Source organism: Gymnoscopelus microlampas, assembly GCF_963454915.1.
Source record: "Gymnoscopelus microlampas genome assembly, chromosome: 19".
In the NCBI taxonomy this organism is placed as follows: domain Eukaryota; kingdom Metazoa; phylum Chordata; class Actinopteri; order Myctophiformes; family Myctophidae; genus Gymnoscopelus; species Gymnoscopelus microlampas.
Genome location: NC_139956.1, coordinates 27,252,649 through 27,280,161, shown reverse-complemented (window position 1 = coordinate 27,280,161; position 27,513 = coordinate 27,252,649). Strand labels below are relative to the sequence as shown.

The 27,513-nt window shown below is 41.6% G+C and overlaps 1 protein-coding gene and 1 long non-coding RNA gene across 4 annotated transcripts; both read right to left on the bottom strand.

Annotated features, from left to right (window-relative positions):
• Nucleotides 1-787: 787 nt before the first annotated feature.
• Nucleotides 788-19,638, bottom strand: LOC311035543 (Fc receptor-like protein 5). 3 transcript variants are annotated; one of them, XM_084043817.1, is made up of 13 exons: nt 19,518-19,638; nt 15,312-15,353; nt 14,196-14,357; nt 13,944-14,045; nt 12,143-12,397; nt 4,135-4,260; nt 3,537-3,552; nt 3,346-3,443; nt 3,097-3,147; nt 2,660-2,675; nt 2,435-2,532; nt 2,231-2,281; nt 788-1,242 (listed from the first exon to the last, which is right to left on the bottom strand). In XM_084043817.1, the coding sequence occupies exons 1-13, from the start codon at nt 19,546-19,548 to the stop codon at nt 1,229-1,231; spliced, it is 1,062 nt and encodes a 353-aa protein (XP_083899943.1). In that variant the 5' UTR covers nt 19,549-19,638; the 3' UTR covers nt 788-1,228. The 3 variants fall into 3 exon arrangements, with proteins under 3 accessions (XP_083899943.1, XP_083899944.1, XP_083899945.1); XM_084043818.1 differs by lacking the exons at nt 2,660-2,675; nt 3,097-3,147; nt 3,346-3,443; XM_084043819.1 differs by lacking the exons at nt 788-1,242; nt 2,231-2,281; nt 2,435-2,532; ... (3 more) ...; nt 3,537-3,552; nt 4,135-4,260 and adding exons at nt 8,577-8,726; nt 9,879-9,932; nt 11,028-11,108; nt 11,609-11,719.
• LOC311035548 lies at nt 5,528-8,325 on the bottom strand. Its single transcript, XR_014599738.1, has 3 exons — nt 7,713-8,325; nt 6,009-6,050; nt 5,528-5,679 (listed from the first exon to the last, which is right to left on the bottom strand). It is a non-coding gene; the product is annotated as an uncharacterized lncRNA (long non-coding RNA).
• Nucleotides 19,639-27,513: the final 7,875 nt, after the last annotated feature.

The following is a 27,513-nucleotide window of genomic DNA, read 5'->3' as shown; positions in this document are numbered from 1 at the left end:
AACCCACACCCACACCCACAGACACAGACGCAGACACAGACGCAGACACAGACACATGCAGAATGAACCAGAAGTGAAAACTATCTATAGCACATGCAGAAAAAATAAAACGTTTTAAATATTGGTACATGACATTATTGTGTGTAAAAAATATATCACAAATGTGTGTCACGTGCACAACTTTGCTGACGTGCTGACGTGCGTGTGTGTGTGTGTGTGTGTGTGTGTGTGTGTGTGTGTGTGTGTGTGCGTGCGTGCGTGCGTGCGTGCGTGCGTGCGTGTGTGTGTGAACATGTGTGTGAACAAGAATACAAAATTAAAAGGTCTTGAGGTCTGATCTAGCCATCTGTACTTGGACTGACTGAGTTAGCATAGTAAAATATTACTACAAAAGTATAATATAATAGAAAATAAAGATTTATTATTTTATTTTATTTTATTCACATACTTGAAAATACATGAAAATCATGTAAGCAAAAACACTTCACAGAAAATTAATATAGAAAAAGAGCAAAACATGGAATTATTTGTTTGAGATGAATGAAAGTAATTTAAAACAGCAAGTCACAATCTCTACAAACAAGTGTTGTTAAGTGAGTTGATATCTAAAATAAAATTATTAAACAAAAACATAATTATTTTATGTTAACATAACTTTTGATTTGAATTCAATAAAACAAAAGTCTGTAAAACAAATAGTAAACTATAACAAATATACATTAAATGTTTGAAGTTTAACATTTACTTGAAAATATCTGAACACAGACAAAGAAAATGTTGAATTAATATGATATTTAATATAATTTATTTAAAACCACAACTGTATATACAAAAAAAAGTGTATATACACAAGTTAATATGCTAGAATCGTAAAATAGGTGTTTTATGCATTTATATGTGTGTATGCACATGCAGCCTACCTGTGTTTGTGTGCATGTGCGTGTTTGCACATGCACACAAACACACATAGGGTACATGTGTATGTATATACAGTACATCTCTGAATATATGTGTGTGTGTGTGTGTGTGTGTGTGTGTGTGTGTGTGTGTGTGTGTGTGTGTGTGTGCGTGCGTGCGTGCGTGCGTGCGTGCGTGCGTGCGTGCGTGAGAGAACATGGCTCTTGCATGTGGATGGCTACATACAGGTAATCCTGCATTTATTTATTTTATTATTATGTAGTAATGGTGAAGATCCATTGACTTTATCCATCTGTCATGTTGGGTTGTCCTACACCACTGTATCTAAGAGTTTAAACACAGTGACAGTATACATTTAAAACAGGAACTCTGTCAGTGAACATTACACTGTATAATATGTTATCTACTGCTTTTCCTTAACTGTGGAATATGAAGAAATGTATTCACATCTCATTCAGTTGTGAGTGGTATCATTCATTAAAGTTCCATTTTCATTCCATCTCAACATATCACAGATATCTTTGCTCACTAGAATTTCCCTCGACATCCATTACATTCTGGACTCTGGTCCTACTAATGAGTGACTGATGCTAACAATATGGTATGAGAACACTTTGGTAGAGATTTAGGTTGTGTCCCTTTTTTTCTCCTATCCATTTACAATGATTGATAAAGGTATTATGTAGCATGCACAACAACAAACAGTGACTTTGTCACAGTTCTTCCTCCTATTTAAAATGCTAGAATCAAAATTAAACAGATTTTTCTTTCTTCTTTCCATAAATACTGCAGTGTGGTTGTATGCCTTGTTCTTATCAGACATCCATGTCTGTCCAGACTCGTATAGTAGATCGCTGCTGTCGGGCAGAAATCTCTTACCTCCAACCTTTTTCGCCAATTAACACCCTGCTTGCTCATACTACAGCGTCACACAAAAGAATCAAAAGTAGCAGATCTACAAATTTGAAACGTGGCGCGAAGCATCGCGTTTTGACCTTGTAGATCTGCTACTTTTGCTATTTGTGAATTCTAATCCTGAAAAGTAACAGTTTTGGACATATGAGGTTTCCACCCGACAGAGACGATATTTACTGGATGGAGACTTAATTAATGAAGACACTTTACTTCTAATTAATCCTTGTATCCAAGTGGACATTAGTGCTACATATCATAAAATTCCCTCACAGTGTTTCTGAGATATCACGTTCACAAGGTTGGTACATACGTATGTACATATGTCTTCTCAATGTTAATACTCTATAATAAAACCAAATTAAATAATTTATCTGAACCTTGAAAGTAAATACTATACCATTTTCATAATCATCAGAGTGATCGATTACTCCATAGACGCTTGTGTCACCTAAAGGTAAACAAAAGTACACATTAATGTGGTGCTTATTGTTGTTATTTCACACATGCTTTACATTTTTTGGTTTATTTTTAAATTGATTCATATAACGAGTTGTTCTTTTCAGAATTGTCCTTGACCAACATGATTGGTTAAAAAACTGACCGTGCTGCAGTGGGCAGTACACATCATCAGGAGCCCCACTTTGATTGGTCCCCTGGTCTCCAGCGGAGCCCTGGTTGGTTCCCTGAGACTGAACTGGTCTGCAATGAAAATATATATTTAGCAGAAATGAATTAGAAATCTTTTGAAATCTATAGACATACTATATATTAAGTAGGAATCTGTTGCCGACATGTTTATTAAAAGACAGAGTAATACTGTACTTACGTGACATAACATGGATCTGTAATAAGAAAATAAATAAAACCAATAAATCTTTGAGCATTTAAATGGCTATTCCATGGAAGTCAACAGTATCATTTAAGATTACACAGTGATTGTAACCTAGATCAGTGGTTCGCAAACTCCTTCATGTCAAAGGCCATGTATTAGGCCTGTGGATCCCCATCTGAAGCCAGGGACCCCCATACAAGATTTGTTTTGTTCAAAATATAAGAATCGTAAAGAATGACGCCAATATTTGGAAGTCACATCATGGTAAGGTAACTATACCCAACCAAAACCTCTTCTAAGAAGTTACAAAACAATCCAACAAATCAAGTGATACATCTGAACCTGAACCTGAACAAATTCACCTAATGTCAATATTTTATAATAAAACTAAATGAAATTATTTGACTAAACCTTGAAAGTATATACTGTACCATTTTCATAGTCTTCAGAGTGATTGATTACTCCATAGACATTTGTGTCGCCTAAAGGTAAATAAAGTAAGCATTAATGTGGTGCTTATCAATATTTCACACATGGTTTCAATTTAGTTAATTATTCTGCTTCTGATTTACATAAAAGGGGAAAAACGAACAGACAGATGATAATACTTCCAAAAAGGATATTCATTGTTTAATGAATTGGTATTTATTTTTACCAACATGATTGGTTCAAAAACTGACCGTGCTGCAGTGGGCAGTACACATCATCAGGAGCCCCACTTTGTTTGGTCCCCTGGTTTCCAGCTGAAACCGGATTGGTTACCTGAGACTGAACTGGTCTGTAATTAAAGGATATAGAGATCTTTTGAATTCTATAGAAATGTATTAAGTAGGAATTTATTGCTGTCATGGTTATTATTAGACGTACTTACCTGACACAACATGGGTCTGTAGAAAGAAAGAAAGAAAGAAAAATAGAAAAATAAATTGGAAAGAAAGAATTGTACCATAAATCTTTGAACATTATTATTGTTATGCCATGGAAATCAACAGTGTCATTTAGGTAGAGCCCTACAGCCTGCAACAGAGAAACAGCTAAGTCAATTAACTTATGAAAATAATTAATGTCAAACTACTTAGAAATAGTATTTTGTTGTTTGGTAGCAGACCATTTTCTATCACTGTGGCATGGACAATAACGTTGTTATGGTACTGTATGTTTTAGCAGTTATTTAACAGATTGTACAGAAAACCTAATGTAAAGCTTGGGCCTTAGCCAAGGATGAACCCGCTTTTCACCCTGATTGGCCAAAAAGGGGTGTGGCAGTGCCCTGTCACCAAAGAAAAGAACATAATTTCTTGGTAGAGCGGTAGAAGTTTGATCTCCCAGGCAGGAGACCAGAGTTCAAATCCCAGGTGGGACAATAAACTTATGGATTGCAGCTTTAAAATAGGGACAATAATGAAGCCTCAAAACAGTACAAGGAACATTTACATATCCTGTAGAATGTCTGAACATCATTGACGTACCTCTGCATTTCTTCCAGAGACACAGGCCCAGAATCAGCAGAATGATGGAGACTCCAGCCAACATCAGAGGGTAGAAATATGGAGGGAGAGAGAGGGGGGAAGGGTTTGATTTGTTGTCTTTGGAGGCTGGAGAAGCAGAATTAGATACAGATTAAATAGTTAGGATGGGTGAAATGCAGAGGAAAATGTAAAAAGAAAAACTGTCAGTCATTTAGATTGTGCCTCAGCAGATATGTAGCTAGCAGTGCAAGATATTTACAGATTTACGTTTAGATCAAGAGAAGGGCAGATTTTTAGTCCATCTAGCTTGTGTGTGTGACTCTAATGGACAGGGTACGTTATGGGGTGTAACAGAACAGCACAGCCTATAGGGACAGCTAGCTGGGATTTTTAAACTCTTAATCTTGTAATTGACTGATTTATTCTGCATTATTGCGTAACTTTCTCACCTTTCACACCCATCCAACTCTTTGGTGACTCTCCAAGGTCAGAGATGCTACACTTGTAGAATCCTTCATCAGACTTGTTAACACTGTGGATGGTCATCTGTCCTGTAGACTCAGTCCTGATGAGGGATCCATTTTTATAGAACGCAGCTGGGAGGTCAGAGGATGGTTTACCAGTTGTCTTGTTTTTGGACATGCAGCGCAGAGTGACATCATCTCCCTCCATCACAGGAAGTGCAGGGCTCTCCAGGATAACGTCTCCTTGACCAACTTGAACAAAAAGCAGGTTGAGACTGAACATGTGATGGTTGGTGGCTCCACAACCCTATCATGAACCAATCGTTCACATGTACTTAAATGACAGTGAAAAAAGATATAACAAAAGAGGTATTATAATTTCACCTACATACTGTAGCTGTGGATGTGGACAGTAATGAGATTAAAGTGTTGATCAAATAATATTGTCATGGCCTACTCTGCTACTATCCCATTATTATGTGTTACCATTCTCATCTGTCTGCTCTTATTTCTAGGTCAAAATAATAAATAATTAAATTGGATAACCTAGGAATTAATTCATCTAGGTTTCAAACTTTTAAAAAAATGGTATTGTTTATTAAAAGAACAGATGTAGCCGTATGATGTAGCCACTTGACAGCATAAACATCTTGAAATGACAGTATGTGAAGTATGTCTGTATACCCATTACAAAACATTGATATAGTTATATAGATTGTACCAGAGATTGTAATGTTGATGGACCGACTGAGGTCGTCTGACTCACACCAATAAACTCCAGTGTCCCCAGGATACAGGGTTATGTGACAGAACACCCCTACACAGAATCACAATGAAAGAAAAGAGGGATTTCAGTTAATTATCTGTCTGTCTGTCTGTCTGTCTGTCTGTCTGTCTGTCTGTCTGTCTGTATACTTACCTAAAGTGAGTCCCCATCCATTGTTGCAGGTTCTATTCCCCCTCGTACTGGTCTCTCGTTTCACAGATGACACCGGCATAGACTGTCCTTCTTCCTCACAGCTCAGTGAGATGAAGTTGTGTAGAAAGAACTGAGTTTTATCAGGACTGACTCTCAGAGTCACTGGAAGATGAGAAGGGCGGAAAGAAAGAAAGAAAGAAAGAAAGTTAGGAAGGAAGGCTGGTCTACAAGCTCATAGCATGTCATTTTGTGCTGCACCACAGAGTTTGTAGATCTGCTATTTTTTTTTACATCGCAAAATGTTTTGCAATCTTTGAATATACATCATTGAATATATAAATATACTGTATTTATATATATATATGTGTGCACGCACGCACGCACACACACCCTGGATAGTTATTGTGTTTTAGCAGGATGGTTGGAAGTTGGAACACATCAGATGGCTTGTCTCACACTACCCATAATGCAGTGCATTGAACCTGTCTCACCGTCTGTTTGAGCAGGTCCACAGCAGACGAGCAGATGCAGCACTGTGTAGGGAGAGAGAGAGAGAGATAGATAGAGAGAGAGAGAGAGAGAGAGAGAGAGAGAGAGAGAGAGAGAGAGAGAGAGAGAGAGAGAGAGAGAGAGAGAGAGAGAGAGAGACAGAGAGAAAAAAATGTATTAGAGCTTTATGTGGTGATGATAACTGGATTGAAGGATACCACCTTTAGGACATACTGTAGGGATGCCAGCCAAGATAGTTTGCACCCCACAGGTGATCTATAGTTCCATACATTCTAGAGAAAATTATCCACATGGTTAATTTCCTGAAATGAGTGGGCCTAATCCAAAGAGCATTACCTCTGGGAGGGGTCCCTCGGAGTGTTCCGGGGATCCCTGGTAAAATTAGTTAATATAACGTCACAATACCACTTTATCCATTTATACGCTGGCTATTTTTGAAAAAATATTTCATTTTTTTTGCATTTTTTAAACATAAATCTTCTCTACTGGGAGTCCCTGGCACATATCATTTTCAGATGGTGGTCCGCGGCCAATATATATATCAATTTTGGGGTCCTCCTTGGCATGAAAAAGTTTGAGAACCAATGCTGTCATTCTGTCTTCCTCTCGCTAATTCTTTCTCTTGCTTTTTTCTCACGACTTCCTTTTCACACAGTTCTCTCTCTTTTTGTCTTCCGTCTATACATCTTTAGGTTAGGTCTGAGGTTACAATGCATAGTAGACACCAATTTCACATAGAACCAGAAACAATGGTGTGTTTAATGTTAGTTAAATAAATTAATACATAATCATTTATTATATCTCTGCTGAAACTGCGAAAATGTCAATATAATCTGGACTTCAGTGTCTCCTGACCTCGTTACTCCATGATTATTATGGCAAGCTTTAAAACCTGGCCCCACCCCTGACAGGCTGAGAGAAAGTTTGGACTCTCCACAGCAGGGATGTGAGGGGGTGTTAGCTGTGAGCACCTACAATGATATGAGTTGCCCTCAGGTTTTAAAAACACTCTATAAGTGGAGTTCTACTGCCAGACTCTGAGTTTTTTTTGTTTGTTGCTTTTTACTCCCTTTTCTCCCCAATTTAGTCGCTATGCCAATTCATTCTTCCCCACACAGACATTTCTGTGTCGCCACTGCTATTATATCCTACTGACTCACCTGCCAGTGCCGGTGAGGATCTCCACCGGGAGGGCATAGGTTCTATGCCCTACTCCTCCCGCGCAACACTCCCTGCTGACAGGTGCAGCCTGCATGATTACGTGCAGTGACAAATATCACCCGCCAATTGTGTTCATGTGTAGACGTTCAACAAAGTCGGATGCACCATGGTGGATTCGAACCCACAACCTCCGTGGTGGTGAGCAGGCACTTTACCACTGCGCCACCCGGGCGCCTGAGAGACCCTGAGGTTGACTAACATTACATCTATAAACAATAAAACGTCCCTCCAGTAAAATAAGGATTTCCGTCTCATTAAATACATAAATGAGTGCAAAGCAGAGTGTTAGTGAAAAGAGCAAGTATTCTCTTATGACTATTAGAATAGACATTATTTTATTGATCCTGTGGTGGACATTCAGGTGTCATAGCAGCACAACAGTAGGCATACGATACAGCAGGTAGGATACAGGCTTAATAAAATGGTTGAAGTCAACAAAAATTTGCAAAGTGAAAAGTACTCACACGATATTATACAGATTGATGCAAATTTCATCCTGACAAACTGACTGAAACTGACTGAATAAGTGACAGCTACGTTGTTTGACATAGACCCCGATCTGCTTCTTGTTGTCAGGTGTCCAATTCCTGTTTGGTAAGAGGCTCAGCCAGCTACCCCACACTACACGTACACACATACACACGCACACCAACACCCACACCCACAGACACATGCAGAACAAATCACATGCAGAATAAACCAGAGGTTTATTTAAAAACATGAAATTGATCCTCTGTTTTCCTCTCCATGTAAAACATGGGTTAATTGATGTTTTAAACATTGGTTACATGACATTATTGTGTAATGTATATATTATATTATATATCATATATCACAAATGTGTGTCACATGCACAACTTGGCTGATGCGTGCCTGCGTGTGTGAGTCTGTGTGTGTGTGTGTGTGTGTGTGTGTGTGTGTGTGTGTGTGTGTGTGTGTGTGTGTGTGTGTGTGTGTGTGTGTGTGTGTGTGTGTGCGCGCGCGTGCGCGCGTGCGTGCGTCTGTGTGTGAGTCTGTGTGTGTGTCTGTGCCATTTTTTGGGCCTAAGACACAAAAACATGTGACTTTGGCCAAAAAAAAGCGTGATCCTTTTCAATTAGGAGATTTTACCAGAGGTGGCCAGTGTCATGAGGAGCTGACTGGAAATATAATTTTCCTCAGAAGAGTTCATTTTTCATGTTAACGGCAGCAGCTAATAAATAGAGATGTTCCAAATACGCAATATTACATATGAGAGGGTGTGCTTCATTATTATTGGCACGACACTGATGCGGTCAGGAACGAGCCTCAACCAAGTTCCGCAAGCATCACTAAAGTGATGCATTTTAAAATAGCCATTTGCAAAGAGCTAATATCCTGGGGTGGAGGCAGTTGCTTGCAGTTGCTTGCTCAAATGTGTGTACATGCAAGGAAGCCGGCAGTGACTTTGCACTTGGTACTCTGAACTCTTCCTGTCTTCTGAACTCAAACTTCTCCATCTGTAACACAAAAAAAACAATACAACACAAACTGTAACACATTAGGATTGGACAAATATTGTCAGAAAGACATTGTGGCTTTAATATAATGGCTACCAACGTGTACTGAATGAAATGTATTCTTCAAGTTATACAAATATGCAAGGACACATTTAATATTTTATGTTGTACAGTATGTACTGAACATTTGCATCACAGGAATGCAAACTTTAATTAAAATAAATCCAATCCAATCCAATCCACTTTATTTATATAGCACATTTTAAAACTCAAGGCCTACAAAGTGCTGTACAGAGATAAAAACAAAACAAAGAAAATACATGACGCAGCAGCGTCAGCAGACATAGAAAACAATGCAATGCAACAGAGAAAACACAGAAACTCAAACGGAATTAAAAGCCAGGGCATAAAGGTGGGTCTTAAGGCGAGATTTAAAAGTCTCGATAGTGGGGGCCAGTTGGAGAACGTGTCTTGTTAACCACTTGTTTTTGTGAATTCATAACGATATATAGAATACAAGTTTTATTAATGGGAGTGTCCCTTTCTAGTTTTGCATAAATTAGAGTATTAACAGTTTCGGGCCCATGGTTGCTGTAAATATAGGTAGTACCAATGTGTGGCATGTATTGGTCCTGTCTATTTTTAGTAATATATCCAGAGAACGGATGGATAGATCTTCATGAAACTTGGATTAACTATTGGATCAAAAAGATTAGTAGATGGTCACAATCAAGAGACACAGAACAAGAGATGTTAGTGTGGACCGGGTTGACATCCTCAGGTGCAGTGAATGTAAGGGACCAGCAAAAGGGAAAAAAGACTATAATTAAAACGAAGTGAACACACTTAACCTTTTTCTTAGGATGAGAGTCCAGTGCTTCTAAGAATATGACTGCTTGTTAAGAAGGAGAATACTGGATCGTCGTCGAGGTAGGCCTAAGAGGAAGTCACGTCACTCAGCTCCAGTATTCTCTTTTTTCATTTTTGTTATTAGGTTATAATGCTGAAAACAACTGTATGTCTGTTTTTTGTAGAGAGAGAACTGTTCTCCCTTTTGTGAATCATCCTAACCCTGACTAGCACTTTTCCCTTCATTTAAACCAGGCTGAGTTGGTTAAAACCATCTGCATAGCTGTGTACATTGTGACTGACCTGCTGTGTTTATCTTCAAAATTGAGTAGATGTCTGGCTCTTCAGAGGTCTGGTCTGGAAAAACAAAAGAAACAGCAATTCGGTTAGGAAAACCCACAAATTGAATTCAAATGTTTGTATTGAATATAAAAGAGCAATACATTTATATAGTTTGGTGATGAATGGATTTGCTTTTAAGTACTCTGAGGAGCACGTTACATTTCCCCTACAAATTACAGTAGGTGCCTCCTGAATCCTGCAAAGTACATAAGGGGAAGTGGAGGGTGAGTAGCAGCAGCAGTGGCACCACAACACAGCAAGTAGGCTAAGGGATGAGCAATTCAAACTTCCACATACGAAGGCGGGCTCTATTAGTGAAGCGTGCATGAGATTGGTTGAGAATAGAGCCATGGAGCTGAGGCCGACCAGCTTCACTGAGTGAGCCTGCTCTGTCCATTTGTCGTTTACAGAGAAACGCTGAGGAAGGCCGACTTGCCAAAACGCATCCGTTTCTCTAGATAGACTGCTCGTGCTGTGAACCTATTAAAAAAGAACATTAGAAACTACTGAAGAGAGTGCGGATAGTCCTTTCATTGAATATATCCTAAAGAATCTGCACCCAGTTAAACTACAAGAGACTATTCCTCAAGACTTTTGACTTTGACCTTGAGTAGAGCATGCTCAAATCAGGGGTCTTCAACAGGGGTCCGGGACCCGTCCTCAGAGATGCTGCAGGGGGGCCGCCAAATCTTTGTGTGATAGGGACTTTATTTTTATGTTTTTACATTAACCACTTTAACCCTCACATCCCAATTCTGGGGATCTTGTAGATCAGCTATTTTCAACGAAGAGGTTTGGTGTACAGGGAAAAAAGAGCAGACCAAGTAGGCTACCGAGCCAAAGGTCAAGGTTACAAAGTATTGAGGGTTTAAGTCGTTAAAAGTCTGAAAACACACATTTAACATGAATCCAATATGTCGTGGGGGTCCCTGCTTCATTTCTCTCTCAGCTAAGGGGTCCTTGGCCTGAAAACATTGAAGACCCCTGTGTTAAATAGTTGACACTCTGGTTGAATAATGTAAAAACACAGAGAGAGGAAAACAACAGAATAAGTGGGCGATCAGAGTAGCCTATATTTATGTGAGTGAGCTCAGTGTGGTGATACTCTACCTCTCTCCCTGGGTTTATCTCTCTGCTTCACAGTCACAGCAGCGTATGTCACATCTTCACTCTGTCTGTCTGTCCTACAGCCTGCAACAGAGAAACAGTTAAGTCAATTAACTCATACAAATAAGAAATGATTGATGCCAATAACTACTTATTACAATACTATTTTTTACACATACACTCTTTCATGAGTGTATGTTTTTTATGCCCATAACCAAAGACAATTTTCTATCACTGTGGGATAGACATTAATGTTGTTATTGTATGTTATTTAACAGATTTTTCAGAAAACCTGATGTAAAGCTTGGGCCTTAGCCAAGGATGAACCCGCTTTCACCCTGATTGGCCAAAAAGGGGTGTGGCAGACAGTGCCCTGTCACCAAAAAAAGCACCATAGAACTTCTTGGTAGAGCGGTAGAAGTTTGATCTCCCATGCAGGGGATTAAGAGTTCAAATCCCAGGTGTGACAATAAACTTTTTAAAATAAGGACAATAATGAAGCCTCAAAACAGCACAAGGAACATTTACATATCCTGTAGAATCTTACAGCTTCTCATATGTGTTTCTGAACATCATTGACTTACCTCTGTATTTCTTCCAGAGACACAGGCCCAGAATCAGCAGAATGATGGAGACTCCAGCCAACATCAGAGGATAGAAATATGGAGGGAGAGATTTGTTGTTGTCGTTGGGGGCTGGAGAAGAATAATTAGAAACAGATTAAATAATTAGAATGGATGAAATGCAGAGGACACATTTTAAATATGTGCAAATATATAAAAAAAAAAAAAACATGACAGAGCTGTGAATCTCTTCTAAATGTCAGTAATTTAGATTGTGCCTTAGCAGATATGTAGCTACAGTACAATATATTTACAGATTTACATTTAGATCAAGAGTAGGGCAGATGCAACAGATTTTCAACAGATTTTTTTGTCTATCTAGCTTGTGTTAAATTAATTAAATGTTTTAATAAAAAAAAACATTAAATGTTAGGGTTTAGACGCAATCAAGGCGAAACACCAAAGAAAGAGGGGACAGCTCCTTTAGCTGGGGTTTTTAAACTCTTAATCTTGTAATTGGCTGATTTATTCTGCATTATTGCATAACTTTCTCACCTTTCACACCTATCCAGCTCTCTGCTGACTCTCCAAGGTCAGAGATGTTACACTTGTAGAATCCTTCATCAGACTTGTAAACATTCCGGATGGTCATCTGTCCTGTAGACTCAGTCCTGATGAGGGATCTATTTTTATAGAAATCAGCTGGGCGGTCAGAGGATGGTTTACCAGTTGTCTTGTTTTTGGACAAGCAGCGGAGTGTGACATCACTTCCCTCCATCACAGGAAGTTCAGAGCTCTCCAGGATAACAGCTTTGTATTGACCAACAAGAACCAAAAGCAGGTTGAGTTATGAACATTTGATGGTTGGTGGCTACATAACCAGGAAGCAGTTATCATGAACCTAATCTCTCAAGAACAGATTCTGCTCTACGTTTGAATCTGTCGGTAGCCGTGTTGACAACCCGTGCGCATTGGTTTCAAGTGGGCGTGCTATCAGATCAGGAAGCAGGCCGCGCTTTACCCAATCAAATGTAGTGGGCGGGATTCACGTGTCCGTCGACCCTTCCCCCCTCGTAACTAACCGAAACTAATTTAACAATAGCGTCCGCGGAGCAGACAAAACCACGGAAAGATATTCACATTTTAACTTGCTCTTTCATCATAGAAACAACTGGGCTTATAACCAAAACGATCAATGTTCTCTGGGAGAAGTGGTGTTAGTGTTCCGTGTAGAAATATTGTTAGTGGGAATGAAAACATAGTCGCACCACCCGGAAGTGGAGCGGTGAAGGCAGACCAAAACCCGGTTTCCTTGCGCACGTGTGCTGCGTTTTCTTCCGCCCAGAGCAAACTGAGATAGAATAAACAGCAGAGGTCGCTGTTTTTCATTTTCAGTTAGATCTGGGTTCCCAGATTGTCATGAACCAATCGTTCACATGTACTTAAATGAGGATGAAAAAATGTATAACAAAAGAGGTGTATATTTATAATTTCACCAAATAGCTGTGGATGTGGAATATAATCGCACCTGTGCTGATATACAGTATTTAACAGAACATTTCTTTTTCCTTTTATACAGCAGTTGAGAACTCAACATGTCAAACATGGAATACAAATTGACCAGGACCACCGTTTCATTCAATGGGTCAGTTATATGTTGACAGTAATGAGATTAAAGTGTTATCAAATGCTATTGTCATAGCCTACTCTGCTGCAATCCCATTATTTGTTTGTTACCACACTCATCTGTCTGCTCTTATTTCTAGGTCAAACTTATGCATGGATGCCAATCAGCCCTCAGGGTTGATTAGTGTTGGTTTAACCTTTGGTTTTACACACAACACTGCATTCACACTGAATTAAATTATTAATACAGCAAGTGAGTTTTTGGTTAAAGAAATTGTTTTTGTTAAAAAAGTAAGCCCTATATTACATAGTAAGCATTGCTAAAGAGTGTTTGTTCAGTAACAGTCCCATTGCTCTAAAAAATACTTTATCAGGTGGGTGACAAACGTCATCGAATCAGGAGAGAGAACCCCACAAAGATCATTCAGCTTCAATTCTACTGTATACTGTCCCAATTCTTTGGGCAAAGTTTCGTGCTTCATCACTTCCGATTTCACTTGTTTATCTTAAATAAATATGGGAGTTAATCCCCAATTTAAAATAGTAGCCTCTTATTTATCAAGACAACAGTCAGAGCCGCTTGACTTGTCAAGGTTAGCACAACAACACAATACTGCTAGGCAAATGATACATTAGGTTGAATGGGAATGAACCTATAATGTGTTAACAACGATAGTATGTGAATTCTGTCTGTCTATCCATTACAATACGTTGATGTGTATATTTGTACCAGAAATTGTAATGTTGATGGACCGGCTGAGTTCTCCTGCCTCAGACTCACACCAATACACTCCACTGTCCCAATGATACAGCGAGAAGAGACAGGAGGCTCCTACACAGAATCACAATGAAAAGAGGGATTTCAGTTAAAAAGATGTCTGTCAGTCTGTCAGTCCGTCAGTCCGTCAGTCCGTCCGTCCGTCCGTCCGTCCGTCCGTCCGTCCGCCCGCCCGCCTGCCTGCCTGCCTGCCTGCGTACTTACCTTCAGTTATTCCCCATCCATTGCTGCAGGTTCTATTCCCTCTCCTACTGGTCTCTCGTTTCACAGATGACCCCGGCATAGAGTGTCCTTCTTCCTCACAGCTCAGTGAGATGGTCTCATGTTGAAAGAACTGAGTTGTATCAGGACTGACTCTCAGAGTCACTGGAAGATGAGAATGGCAGAAAGAAAGAAAAAAAGAAGGAAGTTAAGAAGGAAGGATTGGTTTTCAAAGCAGTAGGCATAGTTTATGTTTTTCAACAGCCATTCTCGCCGCTGTTCTAGGCCATACATTGAATTTAGAAGTACCCAGATTTTTCGGAAGGCGGAGATCCAAATCGTCTGGCTATGCGAGACTAAGGTCATCGGAGAAGACAAATGAACACAACTTTTGTTTTGTCATGAACACAACTTGAGTCATGTACAGTACGTACACACTTCATCAATCTACATAGGATAAAATCAAGACGGAATGAGTATGATCACCAGTTAGATTACCCCAGTAATCAGTAATTAATTAGTGGTTGCTATAGGAACCACAAAACAAAAGCACAGGTCACCGTGCATTATAGGAAGAGACCGCAATAGTTATGAATAGGATGTAACAATTTGTACAATGCTAATCCTAAAACACACACAATGGAAAATATTGCTTATTCATTTTCTATGAATCCATAACAATTATAAATGGTAAATGGTGCATTTATATAGCGCTTCTATCCGAAGCGCTTTACATTGATTGTGCCATTAACCCATTCACACACACATTCATACACCGATGGCGGAGGAAACCATGCAAGGCACCAACCTGCTCATCGGGAGCAATTAGGGGTTCAGCGTCTTGCTCAAGGACACTTCGACACTAACTCTAGGGGAGCGCCCCAGCCCGGGATCGAACTGGGAACCTTGCGGTTTTCCAGCTCACACTACCCGGCCACTCTACCCCTGAGCCACTGCCGCCCCAACAATTATACACTCATTTATTTGTGGAGGTGGATTGTGGTGGGGTTTCAAAACCCCTGGATAGTTATTGGGTATTAGCAGGATGGTTGGAAGTTGGAACACATCAGATGGCTTGTCTCACACTACCCATGATGCAGTGCATTGAACCTGTCTCACCATCTGTTTGAGCAGGTCCACAGCAGACGAGGAGATGCAGCACTGTGTGAGGAGAGAGAGACAGGGACAGAGAGAGAGAGAGAGAGAGAGAGAGAGAGAGAGAGAGAGAGAGAGAGAGAGAGAGAGAGAGAGAGATATAGAGAGAGAGAGAGAGAGAGAGAGACACAAAGAGACAGAGAGACAGAATAAAGACAACAAATAATGATAGCTTTATGTGGTGATGATAACTGGATTAAAGATATCGCCTTCAAGACATACTGTATGGAGGTGCCAGCCAGGAGTTTCTGCCCACATGGTGATGCATACATTCTATGCACAGAGAAAAGTATCCACACAGTTAATTTCCTGAAATGTGAGTAGGCCTGATCCAAAGAGCATTCTACCCAGTATCTAACTATATAAATGGCGAGCAACTTCCGCACCCTCGGTGGCGACACCCCACAGCTCTGTTATCGGATAAACAACGCACCGCCAGACCACATGTCGCCTACTGACTCGCCACGGCGGCCGCGCTGAATTTACGCCTCGCGTAGGGGACATCTCACTGCTCACTACACCGTTTCCACCGCGCAACATAATTAATTCTACTCACCAAATGTCGGACAAAACGGAAGGGGAGCCAGCTTCGTACCGTTTACCGTGCGCACGACCTCATCACCACAACAGCAGCCAGCCGCTGCGGGGGTTTTTTCCTTTTTTTCCAAACTTTTTTTTTGGTCACCATTTTCTCCAGGCACCATTTCTGGTGTAACGTCGGCTGTTTCTTTTCACCAGCCAATCACCTTTCACGTTGCCACGTCCGTTGCCACGTCGCGCTGACGTACGCTAAACAAGCGCTGCCGTGCGCACAATGCAAACGAGCCCAAAGGCGCGCAAAAATAAGCCGACCATTGCTTACACACAAAGTCAGACCTGGCAACGCAGCCTACGCCAATCATGTGTGAGAGATCTACAAGCTATGGGGCAGAGACGCCACCGTATCTTAGCAACAACTACAGCGCTCACTCTCATTGGTCGTGTCACGCTAAGAGCAGTCTCCAGACAATGGCATCGCAGACAGCTTGCTGTTACTGCTGTAGCCATCACAGGCAGTTGCAGCACGACGGACAGGGCGCTGTGATAGCTGCCATGTCGCTAACGCTAACCTGGTTGTCATGCCTGCAGCGGCTGTGCAATCACTTTGTCAACAATGCACGTTCGTGTGCTGAATGTCTATATTGCTGCTCAGTTCGTCCATTGTAGATGGTGTATGTTTGTGTGTGTCTTCTGGAGAACTATGTAGCTCCACAGCAACTACAGTAACTAACGTAATGGCAGGACCGCCCCGTGCAACGCATGTTAGGCTGCATTATGGTCATGTAGTAATTTCAGATAATTTCGCTCCGATTAGAGCAGTGTTTATCAACCGACTCCGTTCCACAAGTAAATATTGTGAAAATAGCCGATCTACAAGCTCGAAACGCCTCACGTTGAGAGGCTTTGTAAGCTTGGAGATCGGCTATTTTCTACATGATTGCCTCTTTCTTACATTCTTTGCCAATGTGGCCCATGTTTTCATAGCATAGTTTATTGACTACTTCTGTTGCAGAAATGGCCATTTCCTTTACTTTCGGTTTTTTATTGTCTCCGCCAGGCCGAAAGGCATGGCGCAAGACTATGTTTCACCCCCTGTCCGTCCGTCTGTGATAGCTAATCTCTCACATCGTTGACTTCATCGCAGCAAAATAACAGCCCGATGTGGACAGTCAGTGAGAGCTGGATAAACGACGTAAAATGTGTCAAAAGGAGTCTGTACGGCTGTCGATCAATGAACACATGACGTCGGTGGGAGAGGAGATATTGTGTCTTTTGGACAAACAGCAGCGTGGTGCTGATGTTTGTTGTGTGAAGCAGCTTAATGTCAGAGTGTTTGTGTTGGAGCGCCTCAGTGCGGCTGCAGAGTTCATGTGCAACCTCTTCCAGAGAGACACAGAGACACTAGAAACTCTGCTGGGGAAAAAAAACACTGCTGGGCATTGACTTTCCTATGGACATTGATCTACACACTGCAGGTATATCTGCTACACACACAACATCAAACTACACACTGCAGGTATGATGCAGCGTTTGCATTACAGCCAGCATGCCAGCGTAGTTCCCATATGGTTTCAAGGTGGGCTAAACCATATGGACCCCATGTCAGCAATGTCAGCGGCATCCACTTCAGTCCCAACTGCGATGCCCATGCAGGCTATAAGTAGCTTCTACCTGGCCCTTAGGTGGGCCCCAACTAGCCATGTTTATGTGGGACCAAGGCGGGTCCTAACTGGGTTTGCCCATGCAGGCTTTAACTGGGTTCTACCTGGGCCCTAGGTGTACCCTAACCAACCACAGTGCAGTGCCCATCGCTCCAATTGTTGTGACGTCAGGGCTCTCAATACTGCACATTGGTGGAGGAGGAGGGGCCGCAGGGCGACCGCACACATCGCTGAACCAATGGTAGCCCACGGATGTTTCCTCTGTGGATTTACAATCTGCCCCTCTATGCCACATATCATCCGCACTACAGGGTCTTCACTGACCGAGCCACGGCCCCACTGACCCTCATGACGCTACGCCACTTAAACGTGCGGCAGCATGCGCTGGGTTGCCAGGTTTGCACAGCCTGCGCCAGAAACAAGCAACCACCTTCATGAAAAAAAAACAACACCGAAATGGTCCGCAATGTTCCAGGGGTGTCCCCGCGCGTCCCAACACTCCACAGGGGGTCAGTGGACCATCAGGGGGTCCGCGGACCCCCTGTGGACCCCCTGAAACATAACAAATATTATTTCTTCAAATTTTTCCCTTTTTCAAAAAAACTTTTCCACAGTTTCACTCCGGCAATTTGGGTCCCCCAATATACACACGGCCACGCTGGGCCCCGTGCGCGGCTGGGGTTGAGGGGGGCGTAGCCCCCCGAAACTCTAGTGGTTTATAATCCACTGTGACAGAAAACCAAATGAAGGAGCCAGACACATCCTCATTGACCCCACTTTGAGAACCAATGGTGTACAGTACATGTGGAAGTGTCTGGCTCCTTCATTTGGAAGAGAGAGACAGACAGACAGACAGACAGAAAATTAGTTACAATTCAAAATTAGTTAATATAACGTCACAATAATTTTAACCACTTTATCAATTTATACGTTGGCTGTTTAAAAATAGCAGATCTGCAAGCTCACATTGTGCCGCACTGCGAGCTTGTACATCTGCTATTTTTTAATTCTTTAAACATAAATCTTCTCTTCTGGTGGTCCCTGGTACATAACATTTTCAGATGGTGGTCCGCGGCCAAGTGAGTGTGTGTGTGTGTGTGTGTGTGTGTGTGTGTGTGTGTGTGTGTGTGTGTGTGTGCGTGCGTGCGTGCGTGCGTGCGTGCGTGCGTGCGTGCTTGCGTGCACGCGCGTTTGTTCTGTCATTCTGTCTTCCTCTCTGAGCAAATTTTTTCTCTTGCTTTTTTCTCACAACTTCCTCCTTTTCACACAGTTCTCTCTCTTTTTGTCTTCCGTCTATACATCTTGGTCTGAGGCTAATAGACACCAATTTCAAACAGAACCAGAAACAATGTGTTTAATGCTTTTTACCCTCTTTTCTCCCCATCTTAGTCGGTATGCCAATTAATTCCTCCCCACACACACATTTCTGTGTTGCTACTGCTGTTATATCCTACTAACTCACCTGCCAGTGTCAGTGAGGATTCCCCACCGGGAGGACGTAGAGCCTTTGTCCTACTCCTCCCGCCCAACACTCCATGCTGACAGGTGCCGCCGCAGCCCATAGGATTACGTCCAGTGACAAATTTTACATGTGTAGACGTTCAACAAAGCCGGGCGCACCATGGTGGATTCAAACCCACAACCGGTGGTAGGCAGGCACTTTACCACTGCGCCACCCGGGCGCCTGAGAGACCCTGAGGTTGACTAACATTACATCTATAAACAATAAAATGTCCCTCCAGTAAAATATGGATTTCCATCTCATTAAATACATAAATGAGTGCAAAGCAGAGTGTTAGTGAAAAGAGCAAGTATTCTCTTATGACTATTAGAATAGACTTATTGATCCTGCGGTGGACATTCAGGTGTCATAGCAGCACAACAGTAGGCATGGGATACAACAGGTAAGATATACAGACTTAATCAAAATGGTTAAAGTACTAAAATTAGCAAAGATAAAAGTACTCACACAATATTATATAGATTGATGCAAATTTCATCCTGACAAACTGACTGAAACTGACTGAATAAGTGGCACTGTCACTCTGACAGCTACGTTGTTTGACATAGACCCCTCTGCTTCTTGTTGGCTAAAGTGTCCAATTCCTGTTTGGCCAGCTACCCCACACATACACACATGCTGTACACACACACATACACACCCAAAACCACAGACACATGCAGAACAAATCACATGCAGAATTAACCAGAAGTGAAAACTATATATAGCACATGCAGCAAAAAAAAAAAACGAAAACGAAACGGAGGTCCTCTCATGTAAAACAAGGGTTAAAAGATGTTTTAAACATTGGTTACACGACATTATTGGGTATGAAAAATATACGTGCAAAACTTGGCTGACTGTGTGTGTGTGTGTGTGTGTGTGTGTGTGTGTGTGTGTGTGTGTGTGTGTGTGTCCAGCAGTTTTATGGAAAACAGACAATGTCGATTAAGTTTTGCAAGCAGTGTTCAACATCCCTTATGCAAGTACAATCCTAACAAAAATACAATACACAGGCTTGGAAGGAGGAGCTACAGGAGGAGCCACCACAGGAGGAACATCAGGTGCTGCAGTGTGCTCCAGTTGCTCAGAAGAGGAGCTACGTACATCGCCTACATATTCACTCCCGTTATAATTTGATTACACACAACCTTTTTGTAATTTAATGCCCCACTTCGTAATACTCATGGCATAAAGTTGTACATTTCCACGACCACGATTTCAGTCATTTGGCTATTTTAAGATTATAATAGTATTTGAAGTGGTCAAATTAGCAATAGAATACATGTTAAGAAGCATCTTCCATAAACCCTAATGGTCTTGGATATTCCATGAAAGCAAAGGTTAAAGCCTCAATCTGCAATGTATTCAATTGGTTGGCTTCAATTAGATGACTGACTGGACTGCTGCTGACCAGTGGTGGAAAAAAGTACTCAAATGTTTTACTTAAGTAAAAGTATTAATACCACAATGTAGAAATACTCTGTTACACAAGTCTGGCATTCAGAATTTACTTTAGTAAACGTACAAAAGTATTGGCATCAAAATATACTTAAAGTACCAAAAGTAGAAGTACTCATTATGCAGAATGTCCCATTTCAAGTTTTCAAAGTGTATACAAATCTTTTGAAAATAGCAGATCAGTCTACAAGCTTTCAACGCTGTGTTGTGTGGCACCCTGGACGTTTTAGGGGCTAAGAGTATTCTCAGAGTTCTTGGATTATTAGTGTGGTCCGTCCCCCACCACTAATTCCCTGCACTTTGTGTTAATAAACTCACCTGTTAAGCATACGTTTTCAACAGTACAGAACAGTACGGTAGCTGGAGGGTGGTATTCATTTTCGCCAATAGCTGACAGCAGTAGTGTGTTGGCAGGGGGTTTGACACAAAAAGAAAGCCAATGACAGGGTGTGCTCTGTTGGGAGCAAAAAGAGGTGTTTACAGATGGAAGACATTTGACCTGGTAGTTTAGTTTTGTCTGTTTTGCTTCGTCACTCACTGTTCAGAGCTCTGATAGCTGAGTATCTTCGAGGTGACGCTGTGGCACCAATGTAGCCTGGCGTAGACAGGCTATATCGTCTGGTCCCAGGCTAGCACCAATGAGCTTCAGTGGTGTTGTGCGACAAAAGTATCAAAACAGTTACCCCTGGCCACCACTTGGTGCCGCCACAGTACGCAAAGTGTGAAAACATTCCAGTGCAGCTTTAAGACCATAGGAAAGCTGAGATGAAGATGAAGGGAGGGCAGACATGAGAGCTATCCTCTGGCAGGATTTGAGGCTCAGATGAGCAGCAGTACATGTGATTCAGGAGGCAAACATCTCAAGCAAAAATATATTTTCTTTCAGCGAAGAGATTTGTTGTAGAAGGGGGGGAGGGAAGAGCGGACCAAGTACAGAGCCGAGCTGACCACGGTCAGTATTAGTTTATTCGTTTATTATATAGGGTTTAAATTTTCCTCCGAGGTGGAAAGACTGGTGACGTGAGGTTAGGGTTTAACTAGTTAATACATTCCTTTTTTTTTAATACAAGTCTATTCTACCATTTAATAACACAATTAACATAGCAGGGTTTGTCACACTTCTCATCAAACCCCTACTAGGGGGTTACAAGTTGGCCATCCCACGGTCCCACCCATGACCCAAAATTGCATTAGAAAACAAATTGCCAGACGCAGAAGTTTTTTTAAATAAGACATGTCCGTCTCATAGTAAAAAAAAAGAGGCGATTTGCCACAGCTTTCATGCTTTAATATTCTTGTAGGTCCAAAATGCCAAAAAGGGCAGTGACATGTCTGCCCAGAGGCCACCACAAGGCATAGTAGCCGACCTGCAACACAATGCACGGCTGTGGTGTGATGGTGGGAGGCCTCACATCCTTGACCCACCGATGCTTGGTAAACACATTTCACAGATGGCTGGCTATAGTAGGTTAGCTGTGTTCCTCTTGTATCCACAGCTCCATACTGCTACATATCTTTACATATACTGTACCCCTCCTTTTTGATCACACTTTTTTATTTTTTCAATTTATATGGTTCCACTGTTTGTCTCTGGTCATTCCTGCACTGCTTATATCTGATTTGTTCTATTTTCATGCTGCAAAGAGTCCATCTTTACTGACCCAGGATCATATCCTGCCAATGCCTCTCCATCATCATCATCATCACCATCTCCCTCTCAGCCTCCTGGCTCCTTCCTAGCTGTCCCACCAGGCCAAAAATAATAATTTGCATTAATGCAGTGTTATGCTCAATAGCTGTGATTCTGTGATGCTTCTTAGAGCCTGGATGGTTTGTGTCAGGTCCTCATGTTAAACCTCCTTCTCTTTCCTCTCTCTCTCTCTCTCTCTCTCTCTCTGTCTTTCGCTCTCACATCAACTCTAACATTGTGTGTTTATCTGTCCCTGCAGAGCATCTGCCTGTCCAGGGCCAAGGAGAAGTGGAAAGCCATGTCAGCACCCACCACCCCAAACAGCTCTGAACATGAAGGTAACTGTCCTGTCCTGTCCTCTCCTCCTCTCCTCCATTTACAAACCCTGGCTGTTGTCAAAATGTGAGTGTAGTTAAACCTCCAGTGCTTGGTGTCATTTCTTAGGTTTAATTTCCACACAAAACAAGTAGATTTCATTATGATTGAATACGAGTGTTCTTTTAGTTGAGGCAGTAAACCTTCCCAATATTTCATAAATTAAATGCAGAAAATCTAAAAAAAATCCAAATATTTTAATAAATGAATAAAATAAATCAAAGAAATTCCATGAATTAGGAAAAAAGTTTAAGAACTAGTGAAAATAGCAGATCTACAAGCTCACACCCTTTACAGCAAATATCTTTGCTCACAATGTGTCACATCGCGTTGTGAGCTTGTAGATCTGCTATTTTGGCTGAATTTGCCAGGAAAGTGATGTTAGACACAAAGAGTCTCCTTTGTGTCTCCTATCGGAACCGCTGCCTACCGGTCCACTGATCATCAAATTATTGGTTTAGGAATGCGACAAAAACAAAAAAATGGCCATGAATTCAAGTCTCCATGGGGTGACTAATCGATAAAAAACATTTTTTTGGGGTGAACTATCCCTTTAATGATGTCACATTGTCTAATACCTGTGTGTACATGTGTGTGTGTGTTCGGCCCTCAGGGGGGGCCGTACCATGATGTGCTGCAGCATCCTGGGAGTGTACACTTGTTACCGGCCAGATGTAAGGATAAGGATAATTCCTTTTAACAGGTCGTTCATGAAAGTCCTTGCGATCTCGTTTCCAATGAGAACCTGTGAGCAATTTGGCTATGTAAGTCTCGCACAACAGCAGTGACATTATTGATGAACTTGTATTTATTTATTTATTTTTGATCAACAGTTTGTATGTCTTTGGCGGTGACAGTGAACACGATATCTCAGGGACACTATGAAGGGAATCTTTTCAAATTTGGCAAAAAAAATAAATAATAATAATACACTGATTATGACTAATATTTCACACAGAAATGTCTAATGTGATGAATTGAAGATTTTAGTGCAATGCAGCATTTGTGTGTGTGTGTGTGTGTGTGTGTGTGTGTGTGTGTGTGTGTGTGTGTGTGTGTGTGTGTGTGTGTGTGTGTGTGTGTTGAGTGTGAGAGAGAAAGAAATTGCAAAAGCCCATGGTGCTGTTTTAAATGCTGCGGTTTGCACTGCAGAACAGCCACATGCTGTGTAGAGATGAGTTCAAGCTTCCCGTGCTGACCACCAAACGGTGTTCATATACACACACACGCTTAAACACCAGGCTTATACATGCACGGTTCTGTGCATGAGGGTTTTTTTGTGTTTCCTTTTGCACTTTTCCTGTGAGGTGTAAGTAACCATAAACACGTGGTTGTTGACAAAGCTGTACAGAGGCCTGTAATCTGAAGCTGTATCTTTATATAAGCTTAGAATCATAATGTATATACCACTGAAAAGAGCGATCACTGGTGGGCAGGGTGATTTTGGTCCACAATGGTAAAAAAAAAAAAAAAAAGATGGTGTGTGTGTGTGTGTGTGTGTGTGTGTGTGTGCGTGTGCGTGTGCGTGTGCGTGTGCGTGTGCGTGTGCGCGTGCGCGTGTGTGTGTGTGTGCATGCGCGCGCATCTGTTTTACTCAATGTAATCGTATTCTCTCCTCTCCTCAGATGCTGACGCACTTTGCAGCATTTAAAATGTTCTTTGAAGAAAACCTACCAAAGCTCTTTGCACATTAAGAAAAACAGCTTGACTCCTGATATTTATTTGATTGACTGGTGAGTCTGGCCTCCTGTGAACGTCTCACTATGAAGGGAATCTTTTCAAATTTGGCACAAAAAAATAATAATGAATACACTGATTATGACAGAAATTTCACACAGAAATGTCTAATGTGATGAATTGAAGATTTTAATGGTCAAGGGTCAAGTTCATCCCATTCTTATGAGAGCGATCGTTCAGGAAGAGAATTTCATCACCGCACAGACGGATAAGATGATGGTTAAAGGTCACGCTCAATGTTTTTAGCAAAACTAAACAATAAAAGCCTGGAGATCGAGGCTATGCTCAATGTGACCCCACAAAACGTGTTTTTACCCATAACTCAAGAATGAATACACACATTTTCTTGTCTTAATAAGATGAAAAGTGAAGATTGTGGCGGTCACGGTCACACACACACACACACACACACACACACACACACACACACACACACACACACACACACACACACACACACACACACACACACACACACACACACACACACACACACACACACACACACACACACACACACACACACACACACACACTTAAACGCCAGGCTTATGCATGCACGGTTCTGTGCATGAGGGTTTTTTTGTGTTTCCTTTTGCACTTTTCCTGTGAGGTGTAAGTAACCATAAACACGTGGTTTTTGACAAAGCTGTACATAGGCCTGTACTCTGAAGCTGTATCTTTATATAAGCTTAGAATCATAATGTATATACCACTGAAAAGAGCGATCACTGGTGGGCAGGGTGATTTTGGTCCACAATGGTACCAAAAACATTTGATTGACTGGTGAGTCTGGCCTCCTGTGAACGTCTCACTATGAAGGGAATCTTTTCAAATTTGGCACAAAAAATAATAACTTACACCTACTTACGCCTCTGTTGTTTTCTTGCACACATTTTGCCGGTATTGGCATGGCAATGCAAAATGTGATATTTCTTAATGCATACCATACCTACAACAATATTACGCGATGACCAGGCTTTTGTTTGTTTCCTGCTATTTGTTTCCTGCGGTTGGAAATACCATCAAATTGGTAAATATAGAGAGAGTGTGTGACACTTTTGTCCTCTTTAAATTTAGAGAGCAAACCATAGTGGTTTCATCAAGATTTTGTGCAAATGAGAATAACAACAAAACAACCAAACTAAACCTCAGATTGAGCATATAGTGACCAGGGTTCATGTAGTTAAACATGTGGTTTTCTTAGAAAAAAAGGGATGTGTGTGTGTGTGTGGGGGGGGGTATCTGTCCTATGTTACAGAAACACTTGCTGTTGATATGCCAGTAAAGCGGCAAAGTGTGCTTCATCTGGATAAAATACACAATATTCTGCCTCATTTTTCATTTATTTTCTGAGCTCAAAACATGATTGCCCTATTGTAACTAACAATTGTAAATAGTGTTTTTCTTTCTCTATTATGTCTATATTTTGTTACTGAAAATGTGTGACAGAAAAACTATTCACCCACTCTTACACATGTAAACTTGTGATGTGGCCGTAAACTTAGTTGAAGATGAAAACCAGAAAAGCTTTCACATCAGTAAAACCCAAATAGACGATAGATATCTTGCTTTTCTGTTTGTTTACACTATTTCACTGAAAGGGACTGAACTTTGCGCCTGTCTTCCAGGATCAGATGTAGAGCAGTAAGTGGTTCTCAAACTTTTTCATGTCAAGGACCCACAAATTGACATTGTGAAAATATTTTGTGCCATGGGCCACCAGAAGAAGAGACGATTTGTGTTTTTTTTTAAAGAAAAAAGTATTCCAAAACACTATGGATAAGAGCGATAAGAAAGCATCTGTGAAATGCAGATGCAAAAATCACACCATGAATCCCTGTTCTCCGCTCATGCCCTCAGGTTCTGCAGGCCTTGCTGAAGGAGCAGGGGAGAGGCAGCCCTGTTCTGAAGCACTGACAAGAACACTTCAACACAAACACATGAACACACGAACACACGAACACACGAACACACAAACACACGTACACACGAACACATGTCATAAACGAATCAACACATGAACACATGAACACATGAACACAATGACTCCAAGCTCCAGCACGAACCCAGTTGTCCTTCAACCCCAGCCCCAAGTCACTGGAATCTAAACGGGCCGTAGAGAACGCTTCCTGCATTGCGGCGGTACTTGAGTGGAAATATTTTTTACGTCATCACGTGAACGGAACCAATGACCGAAACCACCGGCACCGTGCATCTCCAAAATGATTCCCCTAGTTTAAAACGTGTTTAGTTTGGTATAATTGTTTTGTTTCCTTTGGTATGATAATCGTTTGGTATGTCCATCTTTTATTCTAACTCGTAGCGTGACTAGAGACTAAACGGATTGATTCGCATTATGTGGGGAACAAAAACAACCGGAACCAACCACCGGAACCACAATTCTTTTTTTTTTCTTTTTTGTAAACCAGATCACACAGGCCATTTTGGAAAGAATACCAGGCTTTCCTCCGCGGTGGAAAGACTATAGTGACGCAAGGTTAGGTTCACACAGAGCCTTTCACCCACAACTGGGTGGCGACGCGTCTGGAGGTGGAGGGGCCTGCAAAGGGACGGGAGGCGAAGGAGATACGAGGCATTACAACTCACCTCCTCCCACCACCACCAACCCCAACCAACACCCAACACCCCGAGCTCATGGCCCAGAGACTGTAGCAGGCAGAGGCTGAAGAATGTATCCTGTGTGTGTATGTACGTACTGTATGTCTCTGGCTTTCTGCCACTGACCCCTGGAACACGGTTGAAGTACCTACTGCTCTCTCCATATCTGCCTCAACTGTTTCTCTCTCTGTCCCCCCACCTCTCTCTCTCTATGTTTGTCTTTCATCTCTGACTTTCTCGTGGTCTTTTCCTCTCGCTCTGACGTCTTCTCGTTTTCTTTCATTTTCGAGTCCCGATCCCGACGGCCTTTGCTGCATGTCACCCACCATCTCTCTCTCCCCATTTCCTGTCTATCCTATCAATAGAGGCATAAAAGCCAAAAAAATTATCTTTAAAACATGAAAGCCTCTGGGTTTGAGGTTTGCGGGGCAGTAATGGATCCATAAATGGCATTTAGGCGTAACTCACCTCGATTTCTACTCTCTTAAATAGCTAGAGCTCCAATAGATGATGAATGTGTGTAACGATAACTCCAAATCAAAGTACCGGGCCCTCAATTCTCATTTTGGCTGCTAGCAT

Bases quoted from the DNA above. Each gene is read 5' to 3' on its own strand.
- LOC311035543 (XM_084043817.1), bottom strand. From the start codon at position 19,548: ATGAAATTTGCATCAATCTATATAATATTGT. The intron at 12,398-13,943 runs GTACAAATATAC...GTCAATACAAAG, and splicing joins CATCAACATTACAATTTCTG to CTGTTATCCTGGAGAGCTCT. The intron at 4,261-12,142 runs GTGAGAAAGTTA...CTGCTTCTCCAG, and splicing joins GAGCTGGATAGGTGTGAAAG to CCTCCAAAGACAACAAATCA.